The sequence below is a fragment of the Ambystoma mexicanum genome, chromosome 4q (assembly GCF_040938575.1).
Source record: "Ambystoma mexicanum isolate Mex_15411 chromosome 4q, UKY_AmexF1_1, whole genome shotgun sequence".
NCBI classification, from domain to species: Eukaryota; Metazoa; Chordata; class Amphibia; order Caudata; family Ambystomatidae; genus Ambystoma; species Ambystoma mexicanum.
In genome coordinates this window covers 1,061,628,101-1,061,640,624 of record NC_090928.1, presented here as the reverse complement: position 1 = coordinate 1,061,640,624, position 12,524 = coordinate 1,061,628,101, and the positions used below count along the sequence as shown (strand labels likewise).

General features: G+C 47.0%; 1 protein-coding gene across 3 annotated transcripts in view; it reads left to right on the top strand.

The window, feature by feature from the left end:
• AIDA (axin interactor, dorsalization associated) overlaps nucleotides 1–12,524 on the top strand; it is a 520,685-nt gene that overhangs the window by 152,946 nt on the left and 355,215 nt on the right. For all 3 annotated transcript variants that reach the window (XM_069608613.1, XM_069608612.1, XM_069608614.1), the window contains exon 3: nucleotides 12,223–12,276. In XM_069608613.1, the coding sequence (XP_069464714.1) occupies nucleotides 12,223–12,276 (54 nt within the window). The remainder of the gene's footprint in view (nucleotides 1–12,222; nucleotides 12,277–12,524) is intronic.

The window sequence follows — 12,524 nt, the reverse complement described above, 5'->3', positions numbered from 1 at the left end:
ACCACCAGTCTGTCCTGCGTTAGTATGTCTAAGGAAGTACCATCTAGTTCTCCGCAGGGATTTCCCATTAATGAGTTCTGGGGCACACGCTCCTCATCTCAGTTCGCCTCTCTCATAGCCGCTTTGATGAGGCGACTAACGTCCGTCTACTGGTAACTGCATGGTCCACCTCCTGGGTGAGTGTAGCACCGCCGGTCCCCCTCCTATCTTCTGTCATCGGGGCTGCTCCACACCGCAGAATGCAACCTGCACTGCCCAGTTTAGTCCCTCCCTGATGATTTGTCTGCAACTGTGGGGAAGAAGCGCCACAGTCCCGCCCCAGGACGCAGGGAAGCTACATTCTCACAAAGGCGCTGGCCCGTTCAGAGGTGGCGAGCCTCCCTCCCCACCCCCCAAACTGGGAGTCCTGGCAATCGCAATACGCTTCCTGGCAGTATTACTCAACCCTGGCTGTGGGGGGTTTGAATATGATGGATTCTTCCCCTGGCCCGATCCTGGTCGGCAAAAGCTCCCTCCGACAAAGCACTTTAGCCGGGGACCAGGCCAATCGCAGCCTTGGGCCCCACCATGCGGCTGGGGCAATGGGTCCACACTCGGCTGTTACCCGGGAACCTGCGTTCCAAATGGCTTTTGGGAGAACCCTTTTTCTGTCGCTCCCGGTCTTCTGCCGCACTTTGCCGAGCTGTTCTAAGCTCAAATCAGCAGTGCACCCCGTTTTGGCGTCGCCGGTTCGGCGCGGGTCGATTGGCCACGGGATGTATTGGCGCTGGGATGTTTTGGCGTGCAGCCTTGTGCAATGGCACCATCCAGCGGGCATAGGAACATGCCTCTTGTTGCATTTCAACGTGTGTCTAGCCCCGTGTAGTTTGGCCGGATTGGTGCAGCGTTCTTTTCTGAAGAGAAAGATGTTGTCAATGGCATGTTGCCTCAGGAAGATGAAGGGCTGAGCCTGCACTGCTGAGATTGAAACCTGCGACCCCGGCCATCTTTGTGCAGCAGGCGCTGCACCCGCTCAGCTATTTCCCCTTCTGCTCCGATGATTTCTGCTTTTGGCCGCCGTGTTAACTCCATGTATTTCTTATTTCTGAGCCCATTTCTGGAAATACAGCAGGCGATTCACAAAAGTGTGCTTCTACAAGTCACGTCCTAGGACACGCGCAAGTTACGCCCGACTGTTCATATATTCATAATGTAGTGCCTACGATTGGAAGCCCAGACGCCAAGCACACACCTAGAATTGGGCAGGTATCGCCTTTGTTCTTAGCATTTCTGGCCTATGTTTGCACATCTTCCACGATGCCCGAAATGCAATGCGTACTAGCTCCATTTCTTTTTAAAAATGAAAGGTTGCATTTCTTCGACACTGATAACTGAGCTTTGCCAGCGGTAGACCCCTTTTCGGAGCAGGACATTTCTGTGTGGCCAGTTCGGCGCAGGCTGCCGTGCGGAACTGGCCGCGCAAAATCGGCCCGCGCCGAAATGTCCTGCTCCACAAATCATCGGGCAACAGGATATTTATGAAGGATCTGCCCGGTATCGACTTAGAAGCTGTTTCGAGATGCAGCCATCTTGCTGCATGCCCCCCACCCCCCAAACTCCTACATTGCGTGTAGGCAAGTGAAAGTAGGGTAAATGGTCTGTGTATTTTTAGATGCAGCCCAAAGTTAGTTGGTGGGGGCAGGGGTAAGTTCATACCTTCATGCACTCCAGAATGCCTGCTTGCTAAACAAATATATTTTCCCATAGAAATTTCTTTTGTCCGATTATTGAGGCTGAATTGTGACTACTTTTGCTGCATGTGGATTTAATTGTTTAACATGCAATGTATTCAGGCGAGGGGGAGTGGTTTCTCTGAACTTGGTGCCTTGCATTAGATATAGCACTATTCTCTGCCACAAACTGCTGCAGTGCAGCGTCAGTGGTGCTTTTTGACAAACCTTTGTGGGGGTTTGTCTATGGTAAGCAGGGCATGATAAAAATGGACAATCCTTTGTTCCAAATGGAGAAGGGATTAAGGACATGTTATGATGTGGCTTAAGGGATACTTGTGATGTCAGGTGGAGTGTTGGGTCAGAGTGTTCTGCCAAGCCAATATGATGCGTGATTACTTTTAGAAGGATTCCATTTGAATTCAGTTGATAGGCCCTTGAGGGAGATCAGGCTGCATATGGGCAGCTGGGGGTCTTTCATGTTAGCTTTAAAATAAAAGCTTATCTACTATCCTGTCACCCTCTTTATGCATCTTAAAAGGAAAGAAAACTGTTTATTTGCACCATGTGTATCTGGTTCCCCAAAACGTAGCAATTCATTTTTTCACTTTTTTTTTAACTCACTTGAATAAGTGCTAACCAATTTTTATTTTTAAACTTTATTTTCAGCTGACGATTACAAAACAGCCAAAGCAACAGAGTTCCATTCGCATACATTTGAATGTTACATTTGTAATATATTAACAACTCTGGATACACAGCTTTAGCAGCCTTACAGGCTATCCTAGCCCCCAGTAAATACTTCAGTGGTATAGCCGGAATGTGTGTGTCAAGTATGTCACTGAGGATAGAGGCTACATCTTCCCAATAACTTCTCATGGGCGGGCATTGCCAATACATATGCATCGATTTGCTGCTGGGGCGTCGCATTTCGGACATAGTGCTTGTTTAGAGGGATCACATTTAAACACTTTACTGGGAGTGATGTGCAGGTGGTTCAGCATTTTAAATAATCTAAATCTGGCACAAAAGGAGTTGGACTTGGTGTAGTAGCAGTATTTTGCCCATTATTTTTACACGCCGCCCTTGGGCAATAATATTGAAGAGTTGTGAAAAGGCTTGCGCCCACTTTATCTTGTGCCCCCTCTAGAGTAAAAAACGGCCCCTCTGGGTACAGGTCTTCTAATCGCATTTCTTTCCTTGGATCCCACCTCCTCTGTAGTGTCTAGTGTGGGTTTGATGCCTGGATAATGCCATAGGGGAGAGTGGGGCCGGTACGGGTCACTGCATTTCATCCTGCTAAATATCTTTGTCCAGACTCGTACAGTTGAGATTAGCAGGTCCGCCACATCTTCCTCCTTTTTGATTGTGGCAAATATCATGGATTCTAAGCTTATAGGGGCAGCCGCACATTTCTCTGCTTGTATGTGGGCGTAGTGTTCTGTGGAGTCAGGCCAGTATTTTGCAAAGTGCGCCTGTGCGGTGTAATAGAGAAGAAAGTCTGGGTCAGTGTCATGATGCCTATCCCCGGGGACCCAGACCAAGTCCAGCAACCCCGGAAGCAGGCATCAAGTTATTCTAAGCAAGCCCAACAACCCCTGCTAGGGGCTATTTGGGTGCAGTCCTGGCGCCTATGGTGCCAGGCTCATATGGAGAGTCGGTCCTGGCGCCTATGGCGCCAGGCTCATAGATTAAAACTTACCTGATGCAGACCATGCTGCAAGAGCTCCAAGCCAAAAGAGGCTTGGAAGGGACTACTTTACCTAGGGACTATTTTTTTACTCGGGTGGGGCTGGGGAGGAATACTTACCTGGGACTACTTTGGAGGCTATTTAAACCACGCCCGAAGAGCAGCACATGCTTCGTGTTATTCTGCATCCAGCAGCGTAACGCTCACTGTGCCTGCAAGTCTGTATCCAGTCTCCTGCCACACCCACCTCGAACCTGGAGCTCCTAGAAAAAGGGAGAAAGAAGGAGAAAAGGTTAGAACAAGAGCAATACCTTTGATCCTTACCTGAATTCCTGATCCATCGTGCCTTCGAGCTGGAAGAAAGAAGTTATTTTATGCGCGCCGCCTCGCCTGCTGCAGCGTCGCGCCAAACTCACCGGCCTTCGCAGCATCTTCACATTCCACCGCATCCTTCTGCATGTTCCCGTCGCACTCCAGCACCTAAGGGGAAGACGAGAACAGCAAGGTGAGCCAAGGGAATACACAGAGGCAATATTAGTTACCCCCCAATAGACTTACCTGATTTTACCACTGGGGGTACTATTCCTCTTCACGGGTTGGCGCAGCTTCCACTGCATCCCTGCCGAACCCCGGCCCCTAAGGGGAAACGAAAGGACAGCAAGGTGAAAGGGGACAAACGAGGGGAAACCTCCTCACCACAATAGACTTACCTGATTTTACCGCCGGAGGCATTATTCCCCAAGACTTCATACTTTCTCTCAGCGCCTGAATAAGGGTTACATATTGACATTATTTTATCGAACTGTGTTGGATAATACAAATCCTTACCTGAATATTACCGGTTGCCACGAGGAACTCTTCGCTAGGGTCAAGCTGCAACCTGCAAGGAATCAGACAAGAGTGAAAAGTCGGACATGTGAACTCTTACGAACTACATACTTGCAGCGTCTTGCCGGTAATCTCCGAGTCAATATTGTTCTGGACCTCACCAATTCCTTCGAGCCAGTGAAGCAACTGGTTATCAACGCGCCCCTGCGCTCAATGCAGGATGGAGAGCTCATCTTTCCAAACCATCAGGTGAGACTATAAGAGGGGACATCAAAGGTGATCAGTGGGGAGACAAGCGGGAGTGGGGGGCGGTTAACGCTGAACTCCACGGGTGGTTAATTCCCTTTCTCCATTTGCAGAAGAATATTCCTACGGGCCAAGCAAACGAAGCTAGGTGGGCCAGTCCATTCCGTCAACTCGGCACTACGCGTCACATTGGTGGAGACCGCAGCTGTCCAGTTCAGATCGACGCCCCTGTGGGAGCCTGGTGAGTGTAAGTCAGCAAGCCCGCCGGTATCATATTTTTCACACAATTTGGACCAATTAAGTCTGTGCCCCCACCCCACACAAAGCTAGTGGCTAAGTTCTGTAGTTTGTCAACCAATTGTCGGCCAGGCCATATTGGAATGTTGCTAAAGAGATCAGCTTGGGTACCACTACCATTTTTAGTAGGGCTGTCCGCCCATATGCGGATATCGGGAGCTTTTTCCAGGTGTTCAACTGACATTCAAGCAGCGTTGGGTATGGTTCATAATTATTTGTGCATAGGGTGCGTTTATCTATTGCCATGATTATACCCAAGTATCGTGCCGACGTCGTGGACCTGCGGAAATGGGCAGTAGCTTCTGATTGTGTTGTGGCCCGAGTTAAAGGAATAATTTCTGACTTAGTTTGATTTCTTTTTATATCCAGAGTACTTTGCAAATTCATTTATCTCTTGTGTTACCGGAGGAAGGTTGGTCTCTGGGTCCCTAATGTACAGCATAGTATCATCAGCATATAGCGAGATTAATTGGGGGGCTCCCCTGATGAGAATTCCCCTCCATGCGTGCTTGTATCGCAGTCTTGCTGCCATGCCTGCTATAGTGAGTGCAATATAAGAGATAAAGGGCAGCCTTGCTGTGTTCTACTGTGAAGTTTGAACGCAGGTGATAGGGTCTTGTTGGTTCTGATTCTGGCTGAGGGTTCTCTATATAATAGCCGTATACCGGTCCGAATCCCATCTTACTTAGGATGGCATACATGAAACGGAATCAAATGCTTTCTCAGTATCTAGTGCGACAGCCACTGTTTTAACTTTAGGGTCTACTTGTGAGGTGATGGCGAAAAAATTGACGTAAGTTTAGGGCAGTGGAGCGAGTGGGGATGAATCCTGATTGATCAGGGTGTACTAGTTTATTCATATAGGATAGTAACCGATTGGCTATTGCTCTGGTGAATATTTTGGTTTCCACATTTATGAGAAAGGGTCCGATATGAGGAGGGTTCGTATGAGGGTTTGAGGCTTGAGTAGGACTGATATTATGGCCTCTCTCATCGACTCTGGCAGTGTCCCGTTGCCCAGGGCTTCTTCCCACACTTCCAATAATTTGGCGGTGAGCTCCGTATTAAATATGTTGTGCAAGTCTGTGGGGATGCAGTCTGACCCGGGTGCCCTGCCCGCAAGCCCTTAATAGCCTGGCCCAACTCCTCAGTACTCGGGGGAAGGTCCAAGCGCTCTCTATCCACCAATTCCAATACAAGGAGTGGGAACAAGTCCATATGTTTTTGTAGCTCATCCAGTGAAACTTGGTCTGAATTTTCATATAGTTAGTGTAGAATTTTAACACTTAGTTCACTTTATAGGCATCCATGTATTCCCTACCATCATGGTCGGTTATACTCCCTTGTTCAGCTTTGAGGTTTGCCATTTGCCTGCTTTGTTCTCCTCTGCATACCTTCTGACCCTTATAGTTTGTGCCAAATAGAATACCTCACGCTCCGCTAATGATAATTGGGCCTGTAATTGGGCCAGTGTCAGTCCCTGATCTTAATCTTCTAGCTCTTTTAGTAGGAGTTTGGTTTGGGACAGCTCTTTCCTTATTTCTCGAAGGGTGGCATATGACCGTGACATTAGACCTCCACTCAGCCATATCTTAAATTTCCCAGACCGTGCCAATCGATCTCACCGATCCGGTATTGCGCTCAAAGAAATCTATTGTCTGTTTGCAACGGTTCTAATGCTGGTGGCATTCGCCAGTTGTGTGAGATTTGGTCCAAGTCGAACAGCTGTAGATCTAGGAGGATTGGGGAATGGTCAGATAGCGCGCAAGGTAGTATGGTGCATTAGCCCATCTTAGAGAGATATTCAGGGCAGCACAACCAATAATCTATGCAGCAGCTGGATGCATGCACACGCAAATGGAATGTGTATTCTTGCTGAATTGGGTGCAACTCTCTCCACGCATCCAAGAGGGATAATGTGGTCATGGCTTGGAGGATAGTCAAAGCCGATTTGGTGTGGTTTCTGTGTCCTTTGGACGACCCATCTTTCGATGGGTCTAGTTTTGTGTTTAGGTTACCCCACCCCTCTCCCATATTACTCTAGCGTCCCTCACTGGTGAGATTGGTGCCAAAATCTGAAGGTAGAACTCTGGAGTGTCTATGTTTGGGCCATAAGTGGTGACTAATATTAGTTCCTGGCCATGTAGTTACCCCGCCCCCCCCATACAATTGTATATCTCCCCATTTGGAAGCCGATGCGTCTATAAATCAAAACACCCCTCTAGCTTGCGAGTAGTCCATTGCTATTATTTGCTGACCCCAATTTCGAGCAAATGTTTCGGTGATTCTTTTTGTGGCATGTGTTTCTTGTAAAAGAAGGATGTCAATCCTATGTCTGCTAGCGTAAGCTAGGATTTTCCTGGCTTTTATGGGGTTTGCCAGCCCTCTGTTCCAGGTTAGGAGTCTAATACCTATGATCCTCCTGGGTGCTGCCATCGATGATGTGTATCTACATCTCTCGCAACCTTGTAGGCTTGTCCGGAACTTCTCAAGTACTTTATAATTGTCCGATTTTTAAAACAAACCATTATCCCCCAAATCCCCCCTTAAACTGAGGTTCTGAATGCATTCATTGTAAGCGCATTTGTCTACACCATTTTTCTTCTCCCCACAGGCAACAGGCCTTGCCCCTCCCTCACCATTCCCCCCCACTGTACATTACGTTCAGTTCAAACTGCTCTCAAGAGCTGCTGCGCTAATCTCCAATGGATCAGGAGACCTGCACATTGTGATTTCTACTTGAATTTCCCTGGATTGGTCAGGTATTGGGCTGTACGGAATGTCGGGTCTGTTGGTGGAATATTCCTCTCTATGTACCCCATGGCTTCTTCAGGTGTCTTGCAGAAGTGCACCCTCCTTGAGTGCTGTATATGTAACTTTGCCGGGAATAACATTGCGTAAGGTACTGATCTCATTCTAAGTGCCTTTGACCTGATCAAACGTGCAGCGGGCTAATTGGACTCCGCTGAAGAAGTTGGGGTAAATGTGAATCCGCTCTGAGTCAAATGTTAGCGTGCCTTTTTCACAGCAGAGACTAAGTATTAGGTCTCTGTCTCGATAGTTGAGTAGGCGTGCAATTATCATTCGCCGTGGTGCAACAGGTTTTGGTGGGGGTGGGTTCAAGGGATCTATGGGCTCTCTCAATAAGGAACTGCTGGGAGAAGTGAGCTTCCGGGAGCATAGACTGTATTGCCCCCTCCAAATAGAACTCCATCGGTACATTTAAGGGTTTCTCAGCCATGCCCACCACCTTATTGTCGGGCGTGACCTGGATTCTAAATCATCACACTTTGAACCAATTTCAGGCCCTTCTTGATCTCTTAAATAGCTTTGTTTTGGATGGTAGATGTCTTCCATCCCCCCACTCTTGTCTCAGCCTCTGACACTAGCATTTACTTTTTTCAGATCTGACTTGATTGAGGTTATATTGCTTCCAATGTCTTCCAGCCTGCTGTTAACCACTGCAAATCTGGCCTGTAGTGCTGTCATGTAGGGGTCCATGTCACTCTCCACTGATGAAGAGTTGCATGGGGGGGGGGCTCCATTGTGGAGTCCCTGTTTCTCCGGCTCCCGTGGCCGAGCTAGCAAATGCATCCATGGGGCCTCGCCTATGTCCCTTGTTGCTCCTCGTCATATCCTGGATTGGCAATGCAGCACTATCTATTCTTCAAGTGCTAGCTCTGCCTAGTCGTGAGCCCACCACCTCCTCCGGGACCCCGTGTTATGCGCCTGCTATATTTCTGTGGGCGGTAGGCTCTCCGGACTGCGGGAGCAGCAACCCCCTTGAGACTTGTGTTTAATGTAAGTACTGCTTGCCCGCCTCTGTCAAGTTGGAGCCCCTCCTTCGCTCAGGGCCCTATGGAGGATGAGCCCGCCTTTATGCCAGTGATAGCAGTGATCTCAGGAGCTTGGATCTGATCGGCGCGTCACTGGACTCTAGGCACATATCAAGTCTACGTCTGGTCGGTTGGGCTGTGGTCTGTGTGCGGTTCGGGGATGTGATTGTCACTTACTTGTTGCTCTCTGCAGCAATTTCACATGATTTAACTGGCAGGGAGAGCGCTGAGGAACTATGCCGTTTGTGCGGTGATTGGCAGACTATTGGAATCCTCAGGTTCTTATCACTATATGGCTGGGTTTATAGTCATAATCTCGAATACAAATATGTCGAAAGTCATAATGTCGAAAAAATAAAGTCAAACAAAAATGTCGAATTTTTTTTTTTGTTGATTTTTATTCGAAATGGGGGGTCCCCCCCCCCCCCAACCCCCTTTTTTTTAATTTTTTTTTGTGTTTTACCCCTTTTTTTTACCACCGGAACCCCAAAAAAACATGTAAATTAAAAAAAACAATTCGACATTATTGTTTCGACATTATTGTAATTCGACATTTTGTTTTCGAGATAATGACTGGACACCATATGGCTGCCCTAGGGATCTCACATGGGTGCTGTTCCTTAGTTACTCACTACTCGGGCCTTGTAGTTCCCTGCTTCAGGACACAATTGTAATTCCATTGGATGTTTGGTTACTCAAGTCAGCTTATTGAGCTCTGCGCCCAGATTGATGTGCAAAGTGGGCGTAGAGCGGGCAGCAGCCTGTCAAGCCAAAGCGTTCTGCAGACCTTGTTGGCTCCTGGGGTCTAGTCGGACACACACTGGCTGCAGGCCCCAACTATTCCGTTATGAGCACAAGTGCTCTTTTCATACAAGGAGATATGTGATTATTAAGTCGCTCTATCCCAGTTTGCATAATTGTTTTTGCAGATGTTGTCCCCAGCCCTCTGGGGGTTCCCACGGGTCGCTCAGGTTGTTTTTTCAGCCTCTATGTGGCCGGAAGGATGAATTCTTAATACGCCTGCGGTGCACCAGAATGGCCCAGGCCGGTGCGGGGCAGCGGACCTTCACTTCGACCAAATGCGGGGAAGGGAAGCGAGGCAGGTCGCCGCGCCAGGTAACCGTGGCCCCAGCAGGACTGCAGGGTAGCATGGTTGCGGGATGTCATAGCGCTTATCGCTGGGGGGGCCTCTCCTACTCACCGGTGAGGGCACATACCTTCTCTGATGAAGGTCCCGCTGTGGCTCTGCCTCCCTCCTCCACTCACCAGCAGTGCTCTATTTGAACTGGTTTGTTGGGCTTGAACCGTACCTATCTCACCAGCTCCACCTCTGGCCACCCTGCACCGGCACTTGTTGTGGCGGTGGGCACAGGACTAACTTCGAAGAGCGGACTGGCTTTGGCGCACCGAAGGCCCACAGGCTATCCAGCAGCCTTCTACAACATGGCCCTGCCGCGAGCCTCCGAAGGCAGGGTTGTCTTCTCAGCTTCAGCTGCTTCTGCTCCGTCCTGCACTGCAATATGGTAAAATGTAATTTATCTCTAGGAAATCACATTTTAGTTAGTAATGAATTGTAGAATAACGTAGATTTTATTAAAATTGTTGTGCTCATGAAAATTGACATTTTTAAAATGATGTATGATTGTATTAATAATTTGAAAATTATTTTATATGCTTTGTTCTATTGTAAAGGTTGGGAAGATTCAACCATATACAATAAGCTTTGGCGTAAAGCGCTATATAAACACAAACATAAACATGAACATAATAAAAACAAATGTCATAATAGCATTTTATGTAACCGGCCCTTTGGGAGTGTAGCAGTGTTTGAAAGTGTTGGTGCAGAATTATATTTTTGGGGGGGCTTTGCGGTCCCATTATTAGAGCCCTTAGTGTTTTTCCTTTTGGTTTCGAGGATCCCTATATAATTTCTGCGGTCAGTGACTTCTGCTGCCACTTCAACCATTTTTTGAGCCGTATGATAGGACATATGGCTCCTAGGACGGGTGCTTTTTTTAATGAAACCGTTTTGGCCCTAGAATAATTTGTTTTTATATATATATTTTTTATTAGCCTTACTTTGGTGTTGGTGGCAGCTTTAATAGTTTTGGCCTCACCAGGGGTGCAGCTGATTTTAATGCATTAGTAGTCCAATTTAGCTTTTTGGTAGCCATTGGTGTAAGAATGTATTTTTTGTAAGCTCCACTTTTTGCCAATTTGCTTTTGGGCTTTTACTTTATTTGGAGAAACACGATGCAAGCCTAAACTGATGTGCAAACATGGTCCCAGATCTGCGCACACTATTGCGGGTTTCACCGATTTTGGGTTGGTCCCTGGTCATTAACTGGTCAATAAACGAACTATAGACTTGTGTATTTAGTGGTTTGTTTAGGGCCAGTCTGACTTGTTGCCATAACCTTTGTGTCATCGTGTTTGTACCCTTGTGTGCTTTGGCCTGGGTCATACCATGAGTCAATTGGTATATTGGGGGGCGCATTCTACTAACTTTCCTCACTTAAGTTAAGCTTGAATGCTCTGCCACAGCTACCATTATCTGGCCTACCTTTTGGTTGGATCATTTCTTTTCCATTAGTTTGGACTGTTTCCTCGCCAGAGCTGTGAAATCTCTTAAACAGATGGTTACTCATTTTACCCCTTCTGACTTGCCTCTACTCCAACCATAGAAATTCCAAATTGAGTAAAGTATGTGGCATTGTATACACAGCAGTATTTCCCTTGCTCGTGCTGAGTTTACCTTTCTTTTTTGTTGATCCTTTTCTGCTTTGCTCATGTTTGTCACTGCCACCATTGAATTTGTATTCTGCTCAAACATGTGCAAAAACACTAAGCAAAGTATTGTACGCCCCATGTGAGCTTGGTTCCTGAAGACAGAATTATTGGTATGTTAGCACATTTCTGATTCAAAGGAGTGCAGCGGGCATGGCACCCTTTCATTTATCAACGTGCTTGATCCCTGCGCATGGGACTGACCTACTTGTAACTATTATTCGGGTGGTAAATCTGCTGGCTGGAACAGATGCTACCATATTGATATTTTCTATTCATTTTTTCCCCAAATTAAGAGTTTGTGGGCACATGCATGTTTCATATGACCAGCTGACACACTCCTTAGCCCTATCAGATGCTCCACTGCTCCTTATCCCCCCAAACCTTGCCCATTGTATGACTGTAACTGGGCCAACCAATTGCAGTCCCCTTCGCCCACAGCTTTTGTTGCTGGTTGCAGTTGACATGGGCATATTGCTTACCTTCAAAGATCCTTTGACTCTTAACAAATTGTCATCTGGCTCAAAGAAAATCATGAACAGTTAAGCTCTTCTGCTGAATCTGTCAAGGGTCCTGAAGTTGGTACATATTAGGATTGCTGATATAAGTGTTTTGAGTGAAACCAAAAGATAATTGTGACATGCAGCTGGCACGCATCTGTTGTTGCTGTGCAATTGGATTGCCCCCTTTTCCTCAAAACCAACACCTTTCAGAACGGGTTAGGATTATAGAAGGGAAGACATTGTTGCAAAATTACCCATTAAAGACTAATGAAGTTTAAATACATTTTTTATTTTGCCTCTTTCATAACTTTGCCTTGTTCTTTCAGAAAACCATTGGGAAAATTGCAACATGCTTGGAATTACGAAGCGCAGCATTACAGGTACTAATTTTCACCCGCTCCCAATCTATGGCCCAAATTTTTTTCATTACTTCTATTTCTGAGTGTCTTTAAATGCAATGTCCTTCATGTCCTGGTTATTGATGCGTTCTTCAAAATCTATGGCAAAAGTAGTTGAAACGTGCGTTTCTTAATCTTCAAACTCTTCTTTGGTGTTGCAGAGAGGATGAACGTTGCAGAACGTACATGCCGTAGGAACCATCATAGGGAGAGTGTAGGTTGTTTTTTAA